The sequence below is a fragment of the Salvelinus alpinus genome, chromosome 5 (genome assembly GCF_045679555.1).
Source record: "Salvelinus alpinus chromosome 5, SLU_Salpinus.1, whole genome shotgun sequence".
NCBI classification, from domain to species: domain Eukaryota; kingdom Metazoa; phylum Chordata; class Actinopteri; order Salmoniformes; family Salmonidae; genus Salvelinus; species Salvelinus alpinus.
Window position 1 is genome coordinate 83,786,518 of NC_092090.1, and position 26,010 is coordinate 83,812,527.

The 26,010-nt window shown below is 42.3% G+C and overlaps 1 protein-coding gene across 2 annotated transcripts in view; it reads right to left on the reverse strand.

Moving 5' to 3' along the window:
- Positions 1 to 7,544: 7,544 nt before the first annotated feature.
- Positions 7,545 to 26,010, reverse strand: part of LOC139577058 (cell surface hyaluronidase-like) — a 41,183-nt gene continuing 22,717 nt past the window's right edge. For both annotated transcript variants that reach the window (XM_071403807.1, XM_071403808.1), the window contains exons 11-24: positions 25,624 to 25,752; positions 22,395 to 22,483; positions 19,446 to 19,577; positions 18,928 to 18,963; positions 18,647 to 18,802; positions 13,172 to 13,349; positions 11,557 to 11,772; positions 11,223 to 11,434; positions 10,815 to 10,997; positions 10,390 to 10,612; positions 10,163 to 10,264; positions 9,731 to 9,876; positions 9,313 to 9,419; positions 7,545 to 9,095 (exon numbers count right to left, since the gene is read on the reverse strand). In XM_071403807.1, the coding sequence (XP_071259908.1) occupies positions 8,902 to 9,095; positions 9,313 to 9,419; positions 9,731 to 9,876; positions 10,163 to 10,264; positions 10,390 to 10,612; positions 10,815 to 10,997; positions 11,223 to 11,434; positions 11,557 to 11,772; positions 13,172 to 13,349; positions 18,647 to 18,802; positions 18,928 to 18,963; positions 19,446 to 19,577; positions 22,395 to 22,483; positions 25,624 to 25,752 (2,103 nt within the window). In that variant the 3' untranslated portion in view covers positions 7,545 to 8,901. The remainder of the gene's footprint in view (positions 9,096 to 9,312; positions 9,420 to 9,730; positions 9,877 to 10,162; positions 10,265 to 10,389; positions 10,613 to 10,814; positions 10,998 to 11,222; positions 11,435 to 11,556; positions 11,773 to 13,171; positions 13,350 to 18,646; positions 18,803 to 18,927; positions 18,964 to 19,445; positions 19,578 to 22,394; positions 22,484 to 25,623; positions 25,753 to 26,010) is intronic.

A 26,010-nucleotide genomic window follows, 5' to 3' on the forward strand; every position in this document is an offset into this window, starting at 1 on the left:
CTTCTTCCTTTACTTTCCAAAACACTTGAGTGTGCTGTCTCTGACCAACTCTCTCGCCTTCTCTCTCAGAACAACCTTCTTGACCCTAACCAGTCAGGCTTCAAGAAGGGTCACTCAACCGAGACTGCTCTTCTCTGTGTCACGGAGGCCGGACGCTTTGCCAAAGTTGAGTCTCTCTCCTCTGTTCTCATCCTCCTAGCTGCCTTCGACCCCGTGAACCATTAGATCCTCCTCTCCACCCTCTCAGGGCTGGGCTTCTCAGGCTGTTCAAACTCTAGGATTGCATCCTACCTGGCAGGCCGTTCCTACCAGGTGACATGGACAGGATCTGTGTCTGCACCATGTACTCTCACTACTGGTGTCCCCCAGGGCTCGGTTCTAGGCCCTCTCCTCTTCTCTCTATATACCAAGTCACTAGGCTCAGTCATATCCTCATATTGTATCTCCTATCATTGCTATGCGGATGACACTCAACTATTCTCCTTCCCCCCTTCTGACACCCAAGTTGTGAAACATATCTCTGCGTGCCTGGCAGAGATCTCAACATGGGTGTCGGCCCACCACCTCAAGCTCAACCTCAACAAAACGGAGCTGTTCTTCCTCCTGGGAAAGGCTTGCCCGATCCAAGACCTCTCCACCACGGTTGACAACTCAACGGTGCCCCCCTCCCAGAATGCAAAGAACCTTGGCATGATCCTGGACAATACGCTGTCATTCTCTGCAATCATCAAAGCAGTGACTCGCCCTTTCAGGTTCATGCTCTACAACATCCGTAGAGAATGATCCTACCTCACACAGGAAGTGGCGCAGGTCCTAATCCAGGCACTTGTCATCTCCTGACTGGGCTATTGCAACTCACTGTTGGCTGGACTCCCCGGTTGTGCCATCAAACCCCTGCAACTTCTCCAGAACGCTACAGCCCGCCTGGTGTTCAACCTTCCCAAGTTCTCTCCCACATGCCACTGGTTTCCAGTCGAAGCAGAAAGAGGAACTGCCCATCCTTACCTTCAGGCTATGCTCAAACCCTACATCCCAACCAGAGTACTCCATTTCGCCACCTCTGATCTCTTGGCCCTCCCACTCCCTAGCTCCTGCTCAGCCCAGTCCAAGCTTTTCTCTGTCCTGGCTCCCCAATCCTGGAACCAACTTCCCGCTGAAGCTAGGACAGCAGAGTTCCTACCCATCTTCCTAAAACATCTGAAACCCTACCTCTTCAAACAGTATCTTAAAAAAGCACCTCACACAGCACCTCCCCTCACACAGCACCTCCCCTCACACAGCACCCCCCCCCCTTCCAACCCCCCAAAAATATGAAAAAGCATTTTGTGAACTAACACTCGCACTTGACTTTTTCCCCCTTACTAGCTTGGACTTTGCCGATAGCTATTTTATTTAAGAGAAAATGTACATACTATGACGGTGATATGTGGTTGTCCCACCTAGCTATCGTAAAATGTAAGTCACTCTGGATAAGAGCATCTGCTAAATGACTAAAATGTAAATGTAAGTCTCCTTTGAAAGTTTGAAACATTCTTCACATTGTGATTACAAAGAACTCAATAAACTAATATTATTTAGTATTCTGATGTGTCTTTGATTAGAGCTAAGACAGTTAGATAAAAATCCTTTCCTGCAGTCAAATGACCAAAGCGCCTTCTAGTGGCCTCATGGGTGGAATGTTATTAACATTTTTTCATAATTTCATAATTAATAAACGTTTTTCTTTTTTTGTGCAGAAATATGGTGTTTCTATGTCAAACAGTTTTGTTATACTTCAGTCTTCTGTGATGTAGGATGTAGTTTTTAAAGTGAAATATTGGGATGCAAACAAAACATTTTGTAAATGTCAAGTCTATATTTTTCTTAAGGCCATAACCGTACGTGTGAGGTGTATACTTTTGTTTCAAAGTAGATTTGTTTAAGACTATCAAGAAACACTGTGTGACCCTGATTTAACCCACTGCAGTAAAAGGTTAATGGCTGTGTGAATTTGATGTTCCATTTTGCTCCGTGCAGATATACTTCCTGAAGAATCAATCTTGAGATTCATGACATCACTGTTTTATAGTTGTTTATTTAGCCTAATCTGTAATGGGTATGAGAGGATTTCTGCTTTGACCATATGACAGGTCTTACAACATTGCACACTTATAAAGCTGTGTGTGGGTTGGCTACAACAGGTTCTCTGACTGCCATAATGCCATTCTGTGCCCTGTTCCAGAGAACAACCCTCCACTGACATTAAGCAGGGAAGAGATTTACATTACCCCTCAGTGTGGCATGTCCACGGGTGAGGGGGTGCCATGGAAACGCACCCGTGTTGCTGTCAGAACCATTTAATTATTCAGGACCTCACACATCAGCTAGGAAACTCGTAACACACTGCCTGTTGCACTCACAAGTATGCATACATAACAACCTAGCAACAAATACAGACACTACTAGCAGCCTACAGCAGCGTTTCCCCAACAGCATATATTTTTGTTGTGGCCCTGGAGAAGCACACCTGATTCTACTTGTCAACTAATCATCAAGCCCTTGACAAGTTGAATCAGGTATTTTTGTCTGGGGCTACAAAAAAATGGTGCTGCTGGGGGTACCCGAGGACCAGGGTTGGGAAACACTGGCCAACAAAGGGTATATAACAAAGTATTGAGATAAACTTTTGTTATTGACCAAATACTTATTTTCCACCATAATTTGCAAATAAATTCATAAAAAATCCTACAATGTGATTTTCTGGATTTTTTTTCTCATTTTGTCTGTCATAGTTGAAGTGTACTATGATGAAAATTACAGGCCTCTCTCATCTTTTTAAGTGGGAGAACTTGCACAATTGGTGGCTGACTAAATACTTTTTTGCCCCACTGTATCAGTGTATCCATGATAGTCTAAAGGAGAATGATATGTCCAATAAATGGATGTAAATTCATGTAAAATAGGTATCTAGAAGTTTACCGGTAATTAGAATAATATACACTACATGAGCAGTGTCGAACATGCTGCTCGTCGAACATTTCATTCCAAAATCATGGGCATTAATATGGAGTTGGTCCGCCGTCTTCTGGGAAGGCTTTCCACTAGATGTTGGAACATTGCTGCTGGGACTTGCTTCCATTCAGCCACAAGAGCATTAGTGAGATTGGGCACTTATGTTGGGTGATTAGCCCTGGCTCGCAGTCGGCTTTCCAATTCATCCCAAAGGTGTTTGATGGGGTTAAGGTCAGGGCTCTGTGCAGGGCAGTCAAGTTCTTCCACACCTATCTGGACAAACCATTTCTGCATGGACCTCGCTTTGTGTGCAGGGGCATTGTCATGCTGAAACAGGAAAGGGCCTTCCCCAAACTGTTGCCACAGTCTAGATTGTGTAGCATTAAGATTTCCCTTCACTGAAACTAAGGGGCCTAGCCCAAACCATGAAAAACAGCCCCAGACCATTATTCCTCCTACACCAAACTTTACAGTTGGCACTATGCATTCGGGCAGGTAGCGTTCTCCTGGAATCCACCAAACCCAGGTTCCTCCGTCGGACTGACAGATGTTGAAACGTGATACATCACTCCAGAGAACGCGTTTCCAATGATGGCAAGCTTTACACCAGCTTTACACGCACTGCGTATGGCTGCTCGGCCATGGAAACCCATTTCATGAAGCTCCTGACGAACAGTTCTTGTGCTGACGTTGCTTCCAGAGGTAGTTTGGAACTCTATAGTGAGTGTTGAAACCAAGGATAGACGTTCCCGTTCTGTGCGCTTGTGTGGCGCTCTGTGCACTCGTTGTTGCTCCTAGACGTTTCCACTTCACAATAACAGCACTTACAGTTGACCGGGGCAAGTCTAGCAGGGCAGAAATGTACAAATTTACTTGTTGGAAAGGTGCATCCTATGATGGTGCCATGTTGAAAGTCACTGAGCTCTTCAGTAAGGCCATCCTACTGCCTATGTTTGTCTATGGAGATTGCACGGCTGGTGCTTAATTTTATACACCTTTCAGCAACGGGTGTGGCTGAAATAGCCGAATCCACTAATTTTAATGGATGTCCACATACTTTTGTATATATAGTGTAGTTTTTATGAATAAAATAATGTATTAATCAGTGTATGTCTAACATAAAACATGTGGTTGCTTTTCTTACTGGCAAAGACAAACGATAACCTCATGTTGTTCATAAGGTACACTCTTAGAAAAAAGTGCTATCTAGAACCGAAAAGGGTTCTTCGGCTCTCCCCATACTTGAACCCTTTGAAAAACCCTATTTGGTTCCTGGTATAACACTTTTGAGTTCCATTTAGAACCCTTTCCACATAGGGTTCTACATGGAACCCAAGAGTTCTACCTGGAACCAAAAAGGGTTCTAGCTGGAACCAAAAATGTGTTCTCCTATGGGAACAACAGAATAACAGTTGTGGAACCCTTTTCTCTAAGAGTGTACGTAAAGGCCTAGCCTGTGTGTGTGTGTGTGTGTGTGTGTGTGTGTGTGTGTGTGTGTGTGTGTGTGTGTGTGTGTGTGTGTGCATATGTGTTACAGTATACTACATGGCATAATCTTCAGTGCAAATGTGTTGTTGTGGGGCAGGGGCTGCTGCACACACTTAAGCTTGCACGTGACATACAGTTGAAGTGGAAAGTTTACATACACTTAGGTTGGAGTCATTAAAACTTGTTTTTTAACCACTTCACAAATGTCTTGTTAACAAACTAGTTTTGGCAAGTCGGTTAGGACATCTACTTTGTGCATGACACAACTAATTTTTCCAACAATTGTTTACAGACAGATTATTTCACTTATAATTCACTGTATCACAATTCCAGTGGGTCAGAAGTTTACATACACTAAGTTGACTGTGCCTATAAAAAGCTTGGAAAATTCCAGAAAATGATGTCATGGCTTTAGAAGCTTCTGATAGGCTAATTGACATAATTTGAGTCAATTGGAGGTGTACCTGTGGATGTATTTCAAGACCTACCTTCAAACTCAGTGCCTCTTTGCTTGACATCATGCGAAAATCTAAGGAAATCAGCCAAGACCTCAGGAAAAAAAATTGTACACCTCCACAAGTCTGGTTCATCCTTGTGAGCAATTTCCAAACACCTGAAGGTACCACATTCATCTGTACAAACAATAGTACGCAAGTATAAACACCATGGGATCACGCAGCTGTCATACCGCTCAGGAAGGAGACGCATTCTGTCTCCTAGAGATGAATGTACTTTGGTGCGAAAAGTGCAAATCAATCCCAGAACAACAGCAAAGGACCTTGTGAAGATGCTGGGGAAACAGGTACAAAAGTATCTATATCCACAATAAACGAGTCCTATATCGACATAACCTGAAAGTTATGAAATTTTGAGAAATTTCCTCCGGTCTGATGAAACAAAATAGAACTGTTTAGCCATAATAACCATCGTTATGTTTTGTAGGAAAAAGGAGGAGGCTTGCAAGCCGCAGAACACTATCCCAACCGTGAAGCACAGGAGTGGTAGCATCATGTTGTGGGGGGTGCTTTGCTGCAGGAGGGACTGGTGCTCTTCACAAAATAGATGGCATCATGAGGGAGGAAAAGTATGTGGAAATATTGAAGCAACATCTCAAGACATCAGTCAGGAAGTTAAAGCTTGGTCGCAAATGGGTCTTCCAAATGGACAATGACCTCAAGCATACTTCCAAAATTGTGGCAAAATGGCTTAAGGACAACAAAGTCAAGGTATTGGAGTGGCCATCACAAAGCCCAGAACTCAATCCTATAGAACTGGGTAGAACTGAAAAAGCTTGTGCGAGCAAGGAAGCCTACAAACCTGACTCAGTTACACCAGCTCTGTCAGGAGGAATGGGCCAAAATTCACCCAACTTATTGTGGGAAGCTTGTGGAAGGCTACCTGAAACATTTGACCCAAGTTAAACAATTTAAAAGCAACGTTACCAAATACTAATTGAGTGTAAGTAAACTTCTGACCCACTGGGAATGTGAAATAAATAAAAGCTGAAATAAATAATTCTCTATTATTTTGACATTTCATTTTTAAAATAAAGTGGTGATCCTAACTGAAACTAGGATTAAATGTTCGGAATTGTGAAAAACGGAGTTTAAATGTATTTGGCTAAGGTGTATGTAAACTTCTGACTTCAACTGACTTCTAATTACATTCACACAGAATTTAAAAGCCTAATTGGAACCTTAGCAACAGAATATTCACGATTAGGAGGGTTATTAGACTACAAATGAATGAGATCAGTTTAACCTACTAGCCTGCCTATGAAATGATTTGGCATACACCTGCGCTCAACTGTAATGGACGACCGAATAATCAGCAGCTAGGTGTTGCTTCTGTGATTGGTGGCCATTATGACAGTTAGAACTGCAATACTTCAAAAGCCATAATACAGAGAAAATAAACAGTAAGTACACAGCTGTCTAGCTACATATTTTCACCTTTACAGAGGTTGTTGGTCTTCCAACAATTCAGTGCTCAAATTTATCCGCCATCGGAGGTTCGCGCTAAACTATAAATTATGTAGCTGTGCGCGTGGGCGGACAGAAATTAAGAATGAGTTACGTGTTACGTGTCAAAAAGGCCATTTGGCGCTAGATTGAACTCTGTTTGTCCTTATTCAAAAAACCTAGTAATAAAAAATAAACTTTGAAAAAACTATGATGGCATCATTGCAGGGCCCCTAACGAGCGGACACGGACTTCCTGTCCCCCAGACAACTCTGTATTAACTACAGTCACAGTATTAGCATAGCTCTTGTGTGGCTCAGTAGATAGAGCCTGGGGTGGTGGATTCGATTCCCACAGGGGACCAGTACAAAAATGTATGTATTCACTACTTACTGTAAGTCACTCTGGTTAAGAGCTTCTGATAAATGCTTGAAAGGACCCATCAATCACAAATGAAGTATATGGAATTGAAGCCATGACCAGGTCAGCCAGAGAGCCTCTACGTGTAACGCTTATGCAAGTCAAATGACTGACTTGTGAACGTATCCAGTATTGATTTCAACGGTGTAGTGGTAGCGCTGACGATGGGGGTTCAAGCCCCCTCTGCCACGTTTCTTCCTCTCTCCTTTCCTACTATCATTAAAATAGGAAACCTTCAATAATATTATGTGTATTCAAAGGTTCAGAATACTGTTTTGAACAATGAATGATCCCACATTAAGTCTTTATGTCTGTTCTCATAGGAGTTTCATATTACATCTGTAGCATGAAAACTCATGTTACAGATTGATGGCATGGTTTTGGTTAGATAGGACTTCCTAACTATTAGAACAAGCCTGCCCCCAAGTGGTAAGATTGTCAAGTAGCAAGTACAGCATAAGAAATGCACTGTTCTTGATCGTCTCCGAGTCCCTACCTAAACTTTCTTGCCCTCTATAACCCAAGTCGACTATACAGCTGTCCCATTAGTCTCATAGGCTAGATCAGAGATTTCAGTAATCTGATTCCTTTGTGCATAACATTAAGTCATCCTAGAGGCATCCTTGATTTTGTTGAATACATCAGCTAAAATAATGACAAGACAATGATGACAGGACACTATCACAAAGTTATCATCTCTGCAATTTCAGAAGAGCACTGAGGATGTGAGAATTCAAATATAAAGGTTTGATTAAAGAAATAAACTCATGAGTATAGTGATTCAACATTTCAAATACAACTCATAGCAAATTGAAAGGCACTCTCACAGTATACAGACAGCTTCTCAACATCCCTCAATACTCATTCCTATTCAAAGTGCTCAATTTGGAGTGTGCATCTTAAAAGCATTTGCATAACAAAAAACATCTTATTTACAGCAGAACAGTGGTTCAAAAGCAGGTCCTTCTCTTCAGAGGCTCTCTCACAATGGTTGCATTAATTTTAGCTCGTCCAGGGCACCGGGTAGGCGGAGTTTGCAAATGTTTGACCATTCCTTAGATCTTAAAGTGAAATCTTTACCGGGCGAGCTAAAATGAATGCACCCAATCACATACAGAAAGTCACTAATCGCCGGCACAGTGGGGGAGCCCTGCTCAAATCACCTGCTGAGGCCACAGAGGTACAGTAAGCCATGGTTTTGGTATGGACTACTAGTCTGTGTTCGTTTCAAGGCAATATTTACCTTGTAAAATGTCCCCCCGTAACACATACTTTTGGCATTTATACATAATAAACAACATACATGACCAGACTAAAAGGTAAATTAGTTGGAAATGCAGTTTCAACGGTAAGATAATGAGAAGAAAACGAGAAACAAACCATCTCTGCTGCATGCGTAGCCAGCCCTAGGGGAAAGTGTCACTGTGTAGAGATCAAATAAATATGGAACAAAAAAGGACACATCCTGGGAAAAAAGGTTTGTTGGAAATACAACAATCTCAACGGAATCCAATACAAAATGTTTTCATTAAGATACAGCTGCCCTTAACAGATCTGGTCGCTGAACAAAATGCCCCCAGGGACACGCAAAAACTGCAGAAAAAAGGAGCGAGGAAACAGACAGAAGTTTTTCCTTTGATTTGCTAATTCAGTCTTCTTCTAAATGATGTGTTTCGTCTATGGACGTGGTGAGCAGCAGACAGGTCAAATGCTGGCCTGAACCAAAAACCGATCAGGGGTAACTGGATAGAAGTGACAGACCACACAAGTTTGATGTGGTTACTTACTTTGTTAATTTGCTCTTATAGTTCCATTCTGGGTCCATCCCCATTGATTCCCACTTCCCAGTCAAATTTAACACACACACACACACACACACACACACACACACATATCACACCCACGCAAACACACACACACACACAGTAAATTACCCCCCAAATTATTAAACATCTTTGCCAATAAAATAATAAATAAAAGTTCAGCAGTTCACATTCATTTGCTGGTTGGTTGTGTTTTGGTTAAATTGTGTTCACATTTGTCATTGTGGTCCTGTGGCGGTCCTCAGTAGCTCCAGGTCTCTGCGTGTGCTGGTCTGTGTGCAGCCGTAGGCCTCCAGGCCCAGGGGGAGGTAGCGCTCCTGCAGCCCCAGCCCCTCCTCACCCTGCCCAACCAGGATGGAGGCCCACGGAGGGGGGGCAGAGCCACCCTGGAACCCCCAAAACACCAGGCTCTCTGTGAGAGAAACACAAAGTGTCATGTGGAAAATACTGTAATGAGGTGAGCAGAGAAAGAAGAAAAAGTATACATTGCAGAGAAAATACATAGTTGGAGAGACAGCAGGAAGAAAAGAGGAAAACAATAACGAGGAACAGAAAATTGGATAGAAAAACTAGACCTGGCCTACAGTAATAGCACCTGCAACAGGGAACCATTTGAGAGTGACACCTACCTTTACTCTGCAGATCTGCTGCCTTAGTCATGCCCAGGGGGACCAGATATCGTGCAACACTGACCAAGCCATCGGGCTGCCCTCGCGTTCCCAGAAGTACTATTGACCTAGTCATGAGAAAATATAAGCAATTATGATTCATCAATTCTCCATCAAGTCAAATGCCTCTGATCAAAATGATAGAACTTCTAACAGACAAAGAAATGCTACCTCTTACAATTCTCTTAAATGCACCTTGTTGCAATGAAACCAATAGAAGTGCCAAAACCGCAAACCCCACCCAACTGGCACTCCAGGTTAACTAAAGCAATGCTCAAAGTATTTGAAAGATTTCAAATAGTATTTGAACCCAGGTCTGCAACAGACCACCAATCGAGTTCTAACTCCAACCAGCAAGGCCCTAATTCTTCCCCCTCACCTCTTTGGTAATCCAGTTTTAAGATACTCCTCCATTTTGGAGTCCATTTTGGAGAAAGATCTCTTATTTGTGACTTTTCCAGAGCAGGCATCAACAGAGACCAGGAAGATGCCTGGCTGTGTGAAGGAGAATGTCTCACTGTTCACCTGAAAGAAGAAGACGTTGTAGAAAAGTGGGTAAGAGATACAGCTGGCATGCTACAACCACAAACCGATTAAAAATATGGGTGGTGCTTTTGTATTGATCAATAGTGTGCATACTATTAATAGATTAGTATTTCATTCATAAACATTTATAATGGCCGTTTGATGAAAGTTAAACAACAGCACACCAACAACATGCAAACACTCATTATACACACTGTGATTCTGTGGCACCGGGAAACTATTCTCTAATGTAATACTGTGTTATATTTAAATCTGTGGCACTCACAGTGATAAAGGATTGTGTGTCTCCAGTCTGCTGCTCCTTGCTGCTGAGCGATTTGATCTGAGTTTGGAGGTAGGAGTTCCACGGGTCACTGGAAAACACCAGCTACCAGAAAACACACAGATTAATGCAGGGCTCTTATGTCAGACAACACAACATGAGCTCATTCCTTTTCCAATAGAATTGCATACTAATGGAACAAAGACAGTGTGGGGGACTAGTAGGCTAACCTGAGAGGCCCCACAGTCCTTGCATGGTTGGGTGCTGAGGGTGGGCATGGGGACCACTGCCGAGGGAGTCTTGGTGTATTTGGGGTAGGCCTTGGCCGTGCAGTTACAGGTCAGTTTGGAGGACGACGTGCTGGCCATCACCTTCACTCTCTCGCAGCCCTTAACCGAGCAGTAACTGTGGCCATCGCGCCCCTGCCTCGCCCGCAAATACAGCCACAGCAAGCTGGGAGAGGAGAGGCCGGTGTTAATTGAGAGAGAGTGATGAAGGAGAGCGAGACAGACAGGGGCGAATCCTAACTTAAGCAAAATGTTCACTTAGTCATACATTGAAGTCAATAGGAGACTAAGTAAAAATTCTAGAGGGAGAGAGAGGTACAGTAGATATAGCCATATGGATAGAGAGACATTAGGGTATAGTGACTCACCCCACACTGCGGTCAAAGAAATACTTCCTCTCCAGCAGCCTCTTCTCCAGTTCAGCGAGGGAGAACACAGGCCCATAGTCGCTGATGTCATCGAAGATGTTACTCTGGCGATCGTTGATGTCAGCCATGACCTGGAAGGTGGTGTCGGACGGGTAGCAGAGACCCACCAGCGCCCAGTCACCTCTGGAGAGAAAGGAGGAGTCAACAGGTGACAATGAAGGTTAAAGATCTGTCTTACAAACTGACAAACACATCCTCTTATCGCACACACAGCAGAAAAACCAGAGACCTCCTGACCCAAATCCTGACCCAGTGTATCGAGACCAAGACCAGTTTCAATGTGGACAAACACCCAGACCAACCACCTTAAAAGACACACACACACATCAGTCCCAGTGTGCCACTCACTGGTTGAAGTTAATGAGGGAAAGGACAATCTCTCTGGGAGCCGGACCGTTCCAATGCAGGGTGTAGCTCTTGCTCATCATGAGGATAGGCTGGTACTGCTGGGACAGGGCCCCCTGGCTGTTAATACCCCTCAGCACCAGAGGAGCCTCAGGGTAGTCATCTCTACTGATGGACAGACTGAGGCTGGAAGCTCCCTGGGTCTGGATATACACCTGGAGGACACGCATTACAAAATAATAGACCAATAGAGTTTGATCACTTCTATGCAGTGTATATCCTAAGCAGTGAATAAAGTCACTGGTGATAGGCATTAGGGCCACTGTCCCATCCGTACCTGAGAGTAGGTGCCACTGCAGACCACTCCGTTCCACTGGGTGATGTTGACACAGCCGGGGTGACGGATCAGGTAGTTGTCTGCTCTGCCTACATACGTGTCCCTGTAGCCCGTCACAGAGCCATCCACGTCATGGAAGATGGAGTTCTTATCCCCGTCCAGATCATTCTCGTCGAACCACTGGCCCGGACGCCCGAAGAATGCCCTCAGACCCACCTGTCACAAACAATAGGTTTTAAAACACAGACATGACAAAACACAACCAGTGACTTACAAAGATATGTATGGCCTAAAAAGTGATGACGCGCAATTTGGTGTGCAGGTTTCCTAACTTTGATCTTATAGGTCTATAGTATTTGAGAGTTGAGCTGAATGTATATTATGATCGTATTCATTAATATAGACTGTAGCAAAACGTTCCAAATGAATTCAACCCAGGTGTCAGTGATGAGCGTTCAACAAAAGTCCTTGAAAGCCATTTTGAAAAGGGATATTTTGAGTTTAGTCAAGCTTGAAAAGTTGAGTCGAGCTGGTCACCACATCCCCGACACTAGAGGGCTCTCCAATTCAGAATGACTTTCATCCAGAACCTCCCCTTCGCTCTCCCTATCTCTCAGCATGGGGTCTCCACCCAACCACTGGTTCCAGTAAAATGCCAACTCAGAGATTCTTCCAACAGATAGGACCGAACCAACGGCCAAAAAGGAAACAGACAGAGGGAAAGAGTGCATGCAGGAAAACAGTGTCTGATCCCTGCACTTCAAAATCAAAGCTTTCAATGTAAACACAAGTGGCACAAAAACTAAACTAGGCCCATCAGAACGGAATCATGACAATGTGCAAACAAGCAGACGGGAGGTTTCAGATGGTTACTTTGCCTGATTTGGCAAAGGAAAACTCCATAGACACTAATGTTTCAGTCAGTGACCTTTATCAAATCATATCAAATATACGTTTATTGGTCACGTACACGGTGTAGAAGATGTTATAGCGGATGAAGATAAATGCTTATGTTACTAGTTCCAAACAATGCAGTAAAATGTCAAATATATACACAAATAATACTTACATTTTTTTTTTATCTTGAAATGTCAGAACAAATCCAATGAATCCAAATAGCACATAACAGTAATGCAATCTATATGTATATACACCAGATTAATCTACTAAGAATGATATAGGGTGAGCTATGTAAAAAATCCAGTATATATAAATACATAAATGGTGTGTAGAAACAGTGTAACTAAAATGCAATGTACAGTAGTAGAAATATTAGAATATATTATTTAAATACATAGTACAAAACCCCATGGCAAAATTGCAGGAATTTTGCTTCCGGACCAGAGTCCGGATATAATTATCACATTCTTATCAGACTTTTTCTTTGTAACATCATTATTACGTCAGTATTTGAGAACAACAGAGAAGAGGCAATGGCACTTCTCCTGAAGTGTGCACTCCTAAACTCCCCCTCGTGGATTTAAAAGGAAAGGACTGGTCTAAGGAATATGGCAGAAACTCCCTACACCGTGCTTACACCAATCCAATGCATGAGTGTCAGAGAATGAGTGTGCACTTCTAGGATGAAAGGTGGAGTGATGTGATGGCTACTCACAGTGGGCTGGAAGCTAAGCTTGGACAGGTTGTTGCGTGGTGTGAGCTGCCAGGTGTTCTTTAGGTTGAAGCCCACCGCGCTGGTGAAACGCTCCTTCGTCGGGATGTAATTTCGGAATGTGCTCTGAGTGATCCGCACAGGACCGTCATATATCTGGAAGCCGCGGATCGGGAACGTCCTTTAAAAAATCCGTATGAGAGTCACACAACAAACATGACTAGAGTCACACCGAGCTAACACAAACAACACAAGTCACGTTACATTCAAGACAGCATCAGTTGATCCAGAGCATCTACACTGAGTGTACAAAACATTAAGAATACCTGCTCTTTCCATGACAGACTGACCAGGTGAATCCAGATGAAAGCTATTATTCCTTATTGATGTCACTTGTTAAATCCACTTCAATCAGTGTAGATGAAGGGGAGGAGACAGGTTAAAGAAGGATTTTTAATCCTTGAGACAATTAAGACATGGATTATGTATGTGTGCCATTCATAGGGTGAATGGGCAAGACAAGGCAGCAGCTACTCTTCCTGGGATCCAAACATAAAGCACTTACATTAAATCAAAAGATAAAACGGTACATATAATATAATCATATAACATTATTACACTACTACAATAAAAAAAAATTGATACCACTATACAACAATATCACAATGCATGCGTGTCCATGTGTCCATGTCTCTTCACAGTCCCTGTTGTTCCATAAGATTTATTTTTTTCCCTGTTTTTTAAATCTGATTCTACTACTTGCATCAGTTACCTGATGTGGAATAGTTCCATATGTAGTACTGTGCGTCTCCATAGTCTGTTCTGGACTTGGGGACTTTGAAGAGACCTCTGGTGGCATGTCTTGTGGGGAATGCATGGGTGTCCGAGCTGCATGCAAGTATTTTAAACAGACAGCTCGGTACATTCAGCTTGTGTCTCGGCTGTCATCGGAAGGAGACCAAGGTGCAGTGCGGTGAGCGTACATATTCCTTTTATTTTAATGTCGCCAACAAAACAAGAAAAAAAGAAACGACCGTGAAGCTTAACAGGGCTATAGTACCACTAACAAAGAGAACTACCCACAAACACCAAAGGAAAAAAGGCTGCCTAAGTATGATTCCCAATCAGAGACAACGAATGACAGCTGTCCCTGATTGAGAACCATACCCGGCCAAAACATAGAAATACAAAACATAGAAATAAAGAACATAGAACGCCCACCCAAATCACACCCTGACCAAACCAAATAGATACATAAAAAGGCTCTAAGGTCAGGGCGTGACAGCTTGTCAACACCTCTTTCAAAAAACAAGTAGTTATGAAGTCAATCTCTCTTCCACTTTGAGCCATGAAAGATTGACATGCATGTCATTAATGTTAGGTCTCCGTGTACTTTTAAGGGCCAGCCGTGCTGCCCTGTTCTGAGTCAACTGAAATTTTCCTAAGTCCCTCTTTGTGGCACCTGACCACACTACTGAACCCGAAGAACATCCAGCCAACTTCATACAACTGTGGGAAGCATTGGAGTCAATATGTGCCAGCATCCCTGTGGAACGCTTTCAACACCTTGTTGAGACCATGCCCCGATGAATTGAGGCTGTTCTGATGGCAAAAGGGGGGAGCAACTCAATATTAGTAAGGGGTTCTTACTGTTTTGTACACTCAGCGTATAGCTATTTATAACACTGGAGAGAAACATTAGGCCTATTGCTAGCTTCATCAGCTTGTTGTCTTATCAGCGGGAAAAAAACGGTCATTGAAGTCTAACTAGATAAGAAGGGTATGTTGTTTTGTCTCATTCTATGAAAATTCTGGCTGTGACCAAACATCTAGCCGTTAGTGTGGTCAGGAAGTGTGTAAAAAGGCCAGTACATCCCAGAGAGGGATGACAGGGCCGTCATGAATGAGGGAGTAGCTGGAGAAATCAGGGCATGCAGCAATTAGCTGTTACCACGTTTTACAGCCTCCAGAAAGGGAGCAGCCAGAGAAGGGGATATGCAAAGCACCAGATGTTATGAACTTTTATATCACCCTTTATGTAGTATGACTTTGCTAAGCAATAACTTAGTGCTTATGGAGACTTTATAAATGCTCTTTAATTCCTTTCTAAGTTGTAGTTTGTTTAAAGTGTGACCAAACCCTCAACCCTGATATAACAACCTGTCATACAGGCTCCTTACCAATTGTTTTTTGGGGTGCTGTTTTGAACTTTTTTTGTACATAATGCTTCTGCCATCGTTTCTTATGACCGAAAAAAGCTTTTGGACATCAGAACAGTGATTTCTCACCTTGAACTGGAGAATATTTTTTTCTTTAATGAGTCGTAAGTAAAGGATATACTGCTCCTCCCGGACCAGGCCCAAATCCCCGTTATTCATATGAAGAGGAGACGTTGTTACAGAGGTCGTAGAGCCGGATGCCTGGCGAGACTGCGTCGGCGAGTGGATAATCCGCCTTTACCCTCCATTATACTGGCAAACATGCAATCACTAGAGAATAAACTGGATGACCTCCGTTCGAGACGATCCTATCAATGGGACATTAAAAACTGTAATATCCTGTTTCATCAAGTCGTGGCTGAACAAGGACATGGATAATATACAGTTAGCTGGGTTTACCGTGCATCGGCAAGACAGAACAGCAGCCTCCGGTAAGATCAGGGAGGGTGGTGTGTCTTTGTCAACAACAGCTTGTGTGCAAGCTCTAATATTAAGAAAGTCTCAAGGTTTTGTTTACCTGAGTTAGAGTACCTCATGATAAGCTGTAGACAACACTGTTATTCGTAGCTGTCTATTATCCACCACAAACCGATGCTGGCACTAAGAGCGCACTCAACGAGCTGTATAAGGCCATAAGCAAACAAGAAAATACTCATCCAGAGGTGGCGCTCTTAGTGGCTGGGGACTTTAATGTAGGAAAACTGAAATCTGTTTTACCTCATTTTTATCAGCATGTCACATGTGCAACCAGAGGGGGGGACAAAACTCCAGATCACTTTTACTCCACACACACAGAAGTGTACAAAGCTCCCTCTCACCCTCTATTTGGCAAATCTGACCATAACTCTATCCTCCTGATTCCTGCGTACAAGCAAAAATTCAAACAGGAAGTACCAGTGATGCGCTCAACACAGAAGTGGTCTGATGAAGCGGATGCTAAGCTACAGGACTGTCTCGCTAGCACATACTGGAATATGTTCCGGGATTCATCCGATGCCATTGAGGAGTATACCACATCAGTCACCGGCTTCATTAATACATGCATCTATGACGTTGTCCCTACAGTGACCATACGTACATATCCCAACCAGAAGCCATGGATTACAGGAAACATCTGTACTGAGCTAAAGGCTAGAGCTGACGCTTTCAAGGAGCGGGACACTAATCCGGACGCTTATAATAAATCCCATTACGCCCTCCGACGAACCATCAAACAGGCAAAGCATCAACACAGGACTAAGATCGAATCCTACTACGCCTGCTCTGATGCTCGTCGGATGTGGCAGGGCTTGCAAAGAGAAACCCAGCCGCGAGCTGTCCAGTGACGCAGACAATTAAGCCTTCTATGCTCACTTCGAGGCAAGCAACACTGAACCAAGCATGAGAGCATCAGCTGTTCCGGATGACTGTGATCACGCTCTCTGTAGCCAATATGAGTAAGACCTTTGAATCTTCAGGATCGGACCCTTTTTTCCAATTTTGCCTAAAATTATATACCCAAATCTAACTGCCTGTAGCTCAGGACATGAAGCAAGGTAATGTATATTCTTGATACCATTTGAAAGGAAATACTTTGAAGTTTGTGGAAATTTTAAAATAATGTAAGAGAATATAGAACAATAGATCTGGTAAAAGATAATACAAAGACAAAAAACATGATTTTTTTTTGTATTTTCCTTTTGTACCATCATCTTTGAAATGCAAGAGAAAGGCCATAATGTATTATTCTAGCCCAGCTGCAATTTAGATTTTGGCCACTAGATGGCAGCAGTGTATGAGCAACGTTTTAGACTGATCCAATGAACCATTGCATATCTGTTCAAAATGTTGTATTAAGACTGCCCAAATGTGCCTAATTGGTTTATTAATACATTTAAGTTCATAATTGTGCACTCTCCTCAAACAATAGCATGGCATTATTTCACTGTAATAGCTACTGTAAATTGGACAGTGCAGTTATATTAACAAGAATTTAAGCTTGTTGCTTACAACCTCATGCTAATCACATTAGCCTACGGTAGTTCAACCGTCCCGCGGGGGACACACCGATCCTGTATTATCCACGCCAAACTTGGTGCAAAACCAGATTAACAAGAATTTAAGCTTTCTGCCCATATCAGATATGTGTATGTCCTGGGAAATGTTCTTGTTACTTACAACCTCATGCTAATCACATTAGCCTACGTTAGCTCAACCGTCCCGCGGGGGGACACCGATCCCGTAGAGGTTAATTTAGGGATAGGCGTCCCGTCAACGGGACAGTTGTAAATCATGTTCGCCGTGTGTCACGATCGCAGATTTTAGAGAAACAACAAATCTCGGTACATAAGTGTTTTATATCGGCTGAAAGCTTAAATTCTTGTTAATATAACTGCACTGTCCAATTTACAGTAGCTATTTCTGCGAAAAAAATGCCATGCTATTGTTTGAGGAGAGCTCCTAACAACAAAACACTTTTTTCACCACGATAGGTTTGAGAAATGCACCTCTAAAGGTGAAATGTGTACTTACATTCTAAAATCTTGCTCTGATTTATCCTCCCAAGGGTCCCAGAGATAACATGAAGTGTCGTTTTGTTAGATAAAATCCTTTTTCATATCCTAAAAAGGCCCATATAGCATGCACGATTGATTTTGTATTTCCACTCGTTCAATTTGTAAAGAAAGGAATCTGTGAAAATCTAACCCTAAACGTTGTTTCAACCAGTCAAATCACGTTCGTATTTATTCCTCAGAGATCCTAGAACGTAACCAGACTTCACTATATCATTAGGTGTGTAGTATATCCTATAGGACACCAAATTTGGTCAGAGAGCGGCGCCTTTATGGCACGCCGATGACGCGGGCGGTCTTCACTTGATTGACTGTAACTTTGTAAAATAAGCACCAATTGGGGTCAAACAAAGCTAGCTAAATAGCCAATGAGCTGGGCTCAGAAACCCAGTATCTGTTGCACAATGTTGCTGCTAACCTTGTGGAACATCAAGCCTTTTCGTTTTGGACAAAAATTATAAGAATATGGAGAGTTATGAAGTTATGAAAACTGGGTGTTTTGCCTCAAAGGAGGCTTACTACGCGGATGGAGGAAATTGGTTCTCAGGAAACACAGAAGTGATACAAACATTAAAAAAACATGTATCCTATTACAGGAAGTTAGTCAAAGCAGTACTTCCCTTACAAGAGCAATGCACCTCTCCAACACTATCTACAGTTTTTTATTACAATATTTTTCACACATGCACACACGAGAACACACACACCTGTTCCTGGGTAGTGTCCTCATCTTGCCGTCTGCTCCTCCCTGGCCCCAGTACTTGTTCTGGCCTCCGTTGAAGCCACGGTTCCGGCTCTCTCCCACAAACAGAGACTGAGTCACTTCCTGACTGGAACCCTCGTCCTTAGGATAACTACCGTCACTGACGGAGGGAGAGGAAAGGGACAGGATGTGTTTTTGAGCATAAGTGTATGTGTAGTGGGGGTGTTAGGAATGTACAGACAGAAACACAGGTGTAGAAACAGACACAGGAGCCTTGGTACATACCTCGCAAAGGAGAGTCCCACCCCATTGTCTGCAAATCTATAACCAGAGAATGAATGTATCATTCATTCTGCATTGTAGACGTGCACTGTGTGAGAGCTCCACTGAGTAGGGCTAACCCAGAAGTGTAGGAGTCACCAGTTCAATGTCATCCATAGCCTTGAGGACTGAGAAAGAGGAACTCCTGGCCCTTTGCCACATCCGAGATGGCCACTTGATAACATGTTAGCTTAGCATGCTAGCTACTAATTCTAATGCAAGTTGCTACTGAGAAAGAGGAACTCCTGGCCCTTTGCCACATCCGAGATGGCCACTTGATAACATGTTAGCTTAGCATGCTAGCTACTAATTCTAATGCAAGTTGCTACAGTAAAACCTGAGTCACTTCTGAGACACTGTGCGAATCATACAGGGACATCGAAGACAGAAGCGATGAGATGTGACTACTGCACAGCACATTGATGAACAAGGATACAGTAACCACATTCATGGGCTCAATGAGATGACATCACAGCACTCACCCAGAGTTCTGAATGGTAATGTCACCGCCTCGTATCCAGGCTCCGAGGTCGTTGTTCTTAAAGGCGATGAGTGTGTCGATGAGAGCAGCCACCCTGGGACGGTTTGGGTCTGCATTCTCATGTGGACGGAACCTGAAACAGACCCATTAAAAAAGTATACAAATTGTGTAGGACAACACTAAATACTACATAAAAACAACCCACAAATTAAAAGTGGCAGAGTTGCCTTTTAATACTGAACATTCTTTATTTTCCATCTTTAGAAAAAAGCTATTTCTGAACATTTTCTACATCATGTTGCCTACAGACAGGTAAACATGCTAATGCATGCTACTACTACTTAATAATAATAATAATAATAATGATAATAATGCAGAGGCTAAATGTAGCTACGCAGTTGGTCTGTAGAATTACATTTTCTTCTGTTTTTTGTGTGAGTTATTTGCTACATTGTCACTGTATTTTTGTATTTTTGAGTTATTTGCTACATTGTCACTGTATTTTTGTAATACAACTGAGAACTTTCTTTTGTGAAAATCAAAACAATATGGTACCTTGCTTAATGCAACAGATAACACAAGCTGAAACTTACAAGATCAAATTGCTTTTGATCTTACACAATTAATAATTAGTTATACAATAGACAATTTATCAATTGCTATAATCAATATGGGTTAAGACAACGCAAAGAATCAAAGAATTAGAATATTCTCTGGATCCAGCAAAAATACTAGACATGCCATAGCTAATCTGAAACCATCTTGACAGCAAAGCAGAGGGGGGGGAAAACTTAGCCATTCAATGAACACACTGAATTAGTTGCTAAGGGAAACAGAATCCCCTCAGAATAATGACCGATACTTCGTCAAATGTATTTTGTAATAGTGCAATCATAAATAATTATTCTATGATATATACATATACATATTTAACTGAATTAAAAAATAAGTTAGTTGAAATCAAATAAAATAATTTAAATACAGTAAGACATTGTTAGTTTGGCAAAAAAAAAAAAACTAACTAAAAAATTACAAAAAATATTAGCTACAAAAAACATCACACCATTTAATAAAAATGTAGAACAAGGAACAGTGCTTATCTGTTAGTTTCTATAACATAGTGTAACACCACTGAATAGTCTATTATATGTGTGTGTAGAACAGAATATTATAATATATACTTGAACTCACTCCCATTGAGTTGGATCAGATGTGCCTTGTCCTAGCGAAGGTGAACACATTGCAGATAGTGAATTAAAGGACCAGTATACAGATATAAAAAAGGCCTTCCTTTTTTTGGGTCAGAAAGAATCAGTATGTGAAATGACTACAGATAGAGCGTTAAAATCATAATTGTATGTTGACTATGATACCCCCCGCCACAGCAATAACCTGCTGCCAAATAGAATCTCTGTTTTAGAAACTCCGAAGCCTCGAACGCAAAACGACCGATCACATCCAGGACACAGTGGAACTTGTGTCCTGGATCCAAATGACGGTTAAGATTTTAAGTTGCGGTTTCTTTTCATTTTTAAATAAACAAACTGCAAATGAACTTTTACATTATTGGGGTAATTGTGTGAATATTAAGCATTGTACATAATATCGTCTTGATTACAACTAGGGAATCTGGAGGCACTGCATTTCAGACAGGCAGAGGCACAGACTGACAGACAGGCAGGCTTTTTTGTGTTTGTGTTTGTGTTTTGTGTTTAGCCAGTGCGTTCCATGGATCACAAATTATTTTTTTCTGCCTTTTCTATTCCAGACAATCTGAAATTCACTAAAGCATCCCATGTATGTAACTTTAGTCTTTCACTTTTCAATTAAGAAACACACACTCTTGATCTCTCTCTCTGACACACAGATGCACAGCACTCTCTTAGAAAATACACACAGACAAACACTACGCACACAGTCAAACACTACGCACACAGACAAACACTACGCACACAGACAAACACTACGCACACAGACACACACAGACAAACAGTACGCACACAGACAAACACTACGCACACAGACAAACACTACGCACACAGACAAACACTACGCACACAGACAAACACTACGCACACAGACAAACACTACGCACACAAACACACACAGACAAACACTACGCACAGACAAACACTACGCACACAGACAAACACTACGCACACAAACACACACAGACAAACACTACGCACACAAACACACACAGACAAACACTACGCACACAGACAAACACTACGCACACAGGCAAACACTACGCACACAGGCAAACACTACGCACACAAACAAACAGACAAACACTACGCATACAGACAAACACTACGCACACAAACACACACAGACAAACACTACGCACACAGACAAACACTACGCACACAGACAAACACAACACACACAGACAAACACTATGCACACAGACAAACACTATGCACACAGACAAACACTATGCACACAGACAAACACTATGCACACAGACAAACACTATGCACACAGACAAACACTATGCACACAGACAAACACAACGCACACAGACAAACACTATGCACACAGACAAACAAACACACACTCAGTCCTCACCTTCACACACAAACACACACAGCGTAAGCAGTGGTCTTAGATGGCCTAAGCTATTTTCTTTCTATCTGTTGAAGAAGAGGCTTGTATTTGGACAGACTGGTGCAGATTGGAGCCTTGTTTTGTCTGTAAACACAAACCTGCCAGACCCTCCAGACTACTGTACAAGGAGAGTACCGACCAGTACAGACTATCAAAGTCCAGTACAGACCATACCATATAAACTACATACCATCTACAGTAAGTGCTGTAGAGATAGATACTAACTAAACCACAGCCTACTAGACCAAGTAAATATATAGACAATGACTGATCCAAATGATTGATCCCTGCATGTCGAAATGTAATTCTAAATGCAATGTAGTTTGACCTGTATTCTTACCTGGCGTTGTTGTCCAGACACAGGTACTCCCGGGGGTCTGCAGCACTGGCATTGGTGGTCTTCACACCTTTATCAATGAAGAGCCCAGCCTGGGTAACACAAACAGGTATGGGAACTATGGTCATAAAGGAGTCGGACAGTTTTACATGTGAGTGTCGTAATAGCACACAGTAGCAACTCTGTGAAATAGATATATTGTCAAATGTACGGGATATAAGAGTGTAGTGTGTAATGTGCAGTTCAAGTGTGAATGCAATGTAATGAGACTGTGTATATACCATAGGTATACACTATCGGTCAAAAGTTTTAGAACACCTATTCAATCAAGGATTTTCTATATTTTTGCTATTTTCTACATTGTAGAATAATAGTGAAGACATCAATACTATGAAATAACACATATGGAATCATGTAGTAACCAAAAGTGTTAAACAAATCTAAATATATTTTATATTTGAGCTTCTTCAAATAGCCACCCTTTGCCTTGATGACAGCTTTGCACACTCTTGGCATTCCCTCAGCCAGCTTCATGAGGTAGTCACCTGGAATGCATTTCAATTACCAGGTGTGCCTTCTTAAAAGTGAAGTTGTGGAATTTCTTTCATTCTTAATGTGTTTGAGCCAATCAGTTGTGTTGTGACAAGGTAGGGTTGGTATACAGAAGATAGCCCTATTTGGTAAAAGACCAAGTCCATATTATGGCAAGAACAGCTCAAATAAGCAAAGAGAAACGACAGTCCATCATTACCTTAAGACATGAAGGTCAGTCAATCCGGAACATTTCAATAACTAATAACTAAGTTTCTTCAAGTGCAGTTGCAAAAACCATCAAGCGCTATGATGAAACTGGCTCTCATGAGGACCGCCACAGGAATGGAAGACCCAGAGTTACCTCTGCTGCAGAGGATATGTTCATTAGAGTTAACTGCACCTCAGAAATTACAGCCCAAATAAATGCTTCACAGAGTTCAAGTAACAGACACGTCTCAACATCAACTGTTCAGAGGAGACTGTGTGAATCAGGCCTTCATGGTTGTATTGCTGCAAAGAAACCACTACTAAAGGACACCAATGCGAAGAAGAGACTAGCTTCGGCCAAGAAACACGATCAATGGACATTAGACCGGTGGAAATTTGGCCTTTGGTCTGGAGTCCAAATTGGAAATCTTTGGTTCTAACCGACGTCTTTGTGAGACGCGGTGTGGGTGAACAGATGATCTCCGCATGTGTATTTCCCACCGTAAAGCATGGAGGAGGAGGTGTTATGGTGTGGGGGTGCCTTGCTGGTGACACTGTCTGATTTATTTAGAATTCAACTTAACCAGCATGGCTACCACAGCATTCTGCAGCGATACGCCATTCCATCTGGTTTCATTTGTTTTTCAACAGGACAATGACCCAACACAACTCCAGGCTGTGTAAGGCCTATTTTACCAAGAAGGAAATTGATGGAGTGCTGCATCAGATGACCTGGCCTCCACAATCCCCCGACCTCAACCGAATTGATATGGTTTGGAGTGAGTCGGATCGCAGAGTGAAGGAAAAGCAGCCAACAAGTGCTCAGAATATGTGGGAACTCCTTCAAGACTGTTGGAAAAGCATTCCAGGTGAAGCTGGTCATCAAGGCAATGGGTGGCTATTTGAAGAATCTCAAATATAAAATATATTTTGATTTGTTTAACACTTTTTTTGGTTACTACATGATTCCATATGTGTTATTTCATAGTTTTGATGTCTTCACTATTATTCTACAATGTAGAAAATAGTAAAAATAAAGAAAAACCCCTTGAAGGAGTAGCTGTTCTAAAAGTTTTGACCAGTAGTGTATAACTGAAGCATAGTCTTGAGACTGTAAGCTCACTCCTTATGAGAGAGGCACTTGTGGTCAGAGTGGACAATGGCCTCCCAGTTCACCTAACCTAATTTTGCTATTAAGCCAGAGAAACAGAAGCCTATTACAAATGCTAGTGTGCGTGTCTGTGTGCGGCGAGTGAGGTGGGTGTGCATGTGGAGTCCTTTTTATCCTCTTAAGGATCCGACCCTTTTTCCCCCCCGCCTAAAATGACAGTACTGCCTGTAGCTCAGGACCTGAAGCAAGGATATGCATATTCTTGATATCATTTGAAAGGAAACACTTTGACATTTGTGGAAATGTGAAAATAATGTAGGAGAATATAACACAATAGATCTGGTAAGAGAAAATACAAAGAAAAAAACATGCATTTTTTTTGTATTTTGTTTGTACCATCATCTTTGAAATGCAAGAGAAAGGCCACAATGTATTATTCTAGCCCAGGTGCAATTTAGATTTTGGCCACTAGATGGCAGCAGTATATGTGCAACGTTTTAGACTGATCCAATGAACCATTGCATATCTGTTCAAAATGTTGTATCAAGACTGCCCAAATGTGCCTAATTAGTTTATTAATACATTTTCAAGTTCATAATTGTGCACTCTCCTCAAACAATAGCATGGTATTCTTTCACTGTAATAGCTACTGTAAATTGGACAGTGCAGTTAGAATAACAAGAATTTAAGCTTGTTGCTTACAACCTCATGCTAATCACATCACATAGCCTACGTTAGCTCAACCGTCCCGCGGTGGGGACACCGATCCCGTATTATCCACGCCAAACTTGGTGCAAAACCACACCCACGGGTAACCTAGCAACAGTCAAAGCCACGCTGATTGCCATGCCACCGACTGCGGGAGACGAGCAGGTTCGCAGCATCGTTTGAAATGAGCTAAACGAAAGGCAAGAAACATGTGACTCTGTAGAAAACTAACATTACATGATTGTCAGTAATAGTGAATCAATGGCAATTCGGGAAAATGCAAGTATGGATGGCAATGTTTTGTTTTGGTGGGGATTCCATCTCTAACGTTCCTCCTTCTCTCGCGCGCCTTTGCTTCGTCACAGGAAACAACCGAACTCTGACCAATCAGCGCAGCTTTTAATGTTGCTAGGTTTCTCGTGGGCGTGGTTTTGCACCAAGTTTGGCATGGATAAAAAGGACTCGTACATGTGTAAGGTTTTGAGTGAGAGCTGGCATACTGTATGTGGGCGAAATCAGACAATTGGAAGAGCTCTTACTACTTTGTGTATGTGGTCCCTGCGGGAATTTAACGCCAAGACCTTGGTGTTGTTAGCACCATGCTTTTACCAGCTGAGCCACACAGAACCACAGTGTTTTTGTCTTTTACACAGTGCTGCCAGTGAGTGGTACCTTAAAGTTGGAGTGCACACGGTTGTTGTAGAAGATCCCCAAAGGGGTCAGTTCTGCCCGGGTCTCTGGAACCAGCCCATGAGAGTCCCCTGTGGATGAGCTGTGGAACACATACCATATCCCAGCATCCTTTAGGATGACATGGGGGGGTGAATGGAGTGAAAAATAATAATGTTCCTGGAGTAATAATCAATCAAATGTATTTAGAAGCTCTTTTTACATCAGCAGATGTCACAAAGTGTTTATACAGAAACCCAGCCTAAAACCCCAAACAGCAAGCAATGCAGATGTAGAAGCACGGCGGCTAGGAAAAACTCCCTAGAAAGACAGGAACCTAGGAAGAAACCTAGAGGAACAAGGCTCTGACGGGTGGCCAGTCCTCTTCTG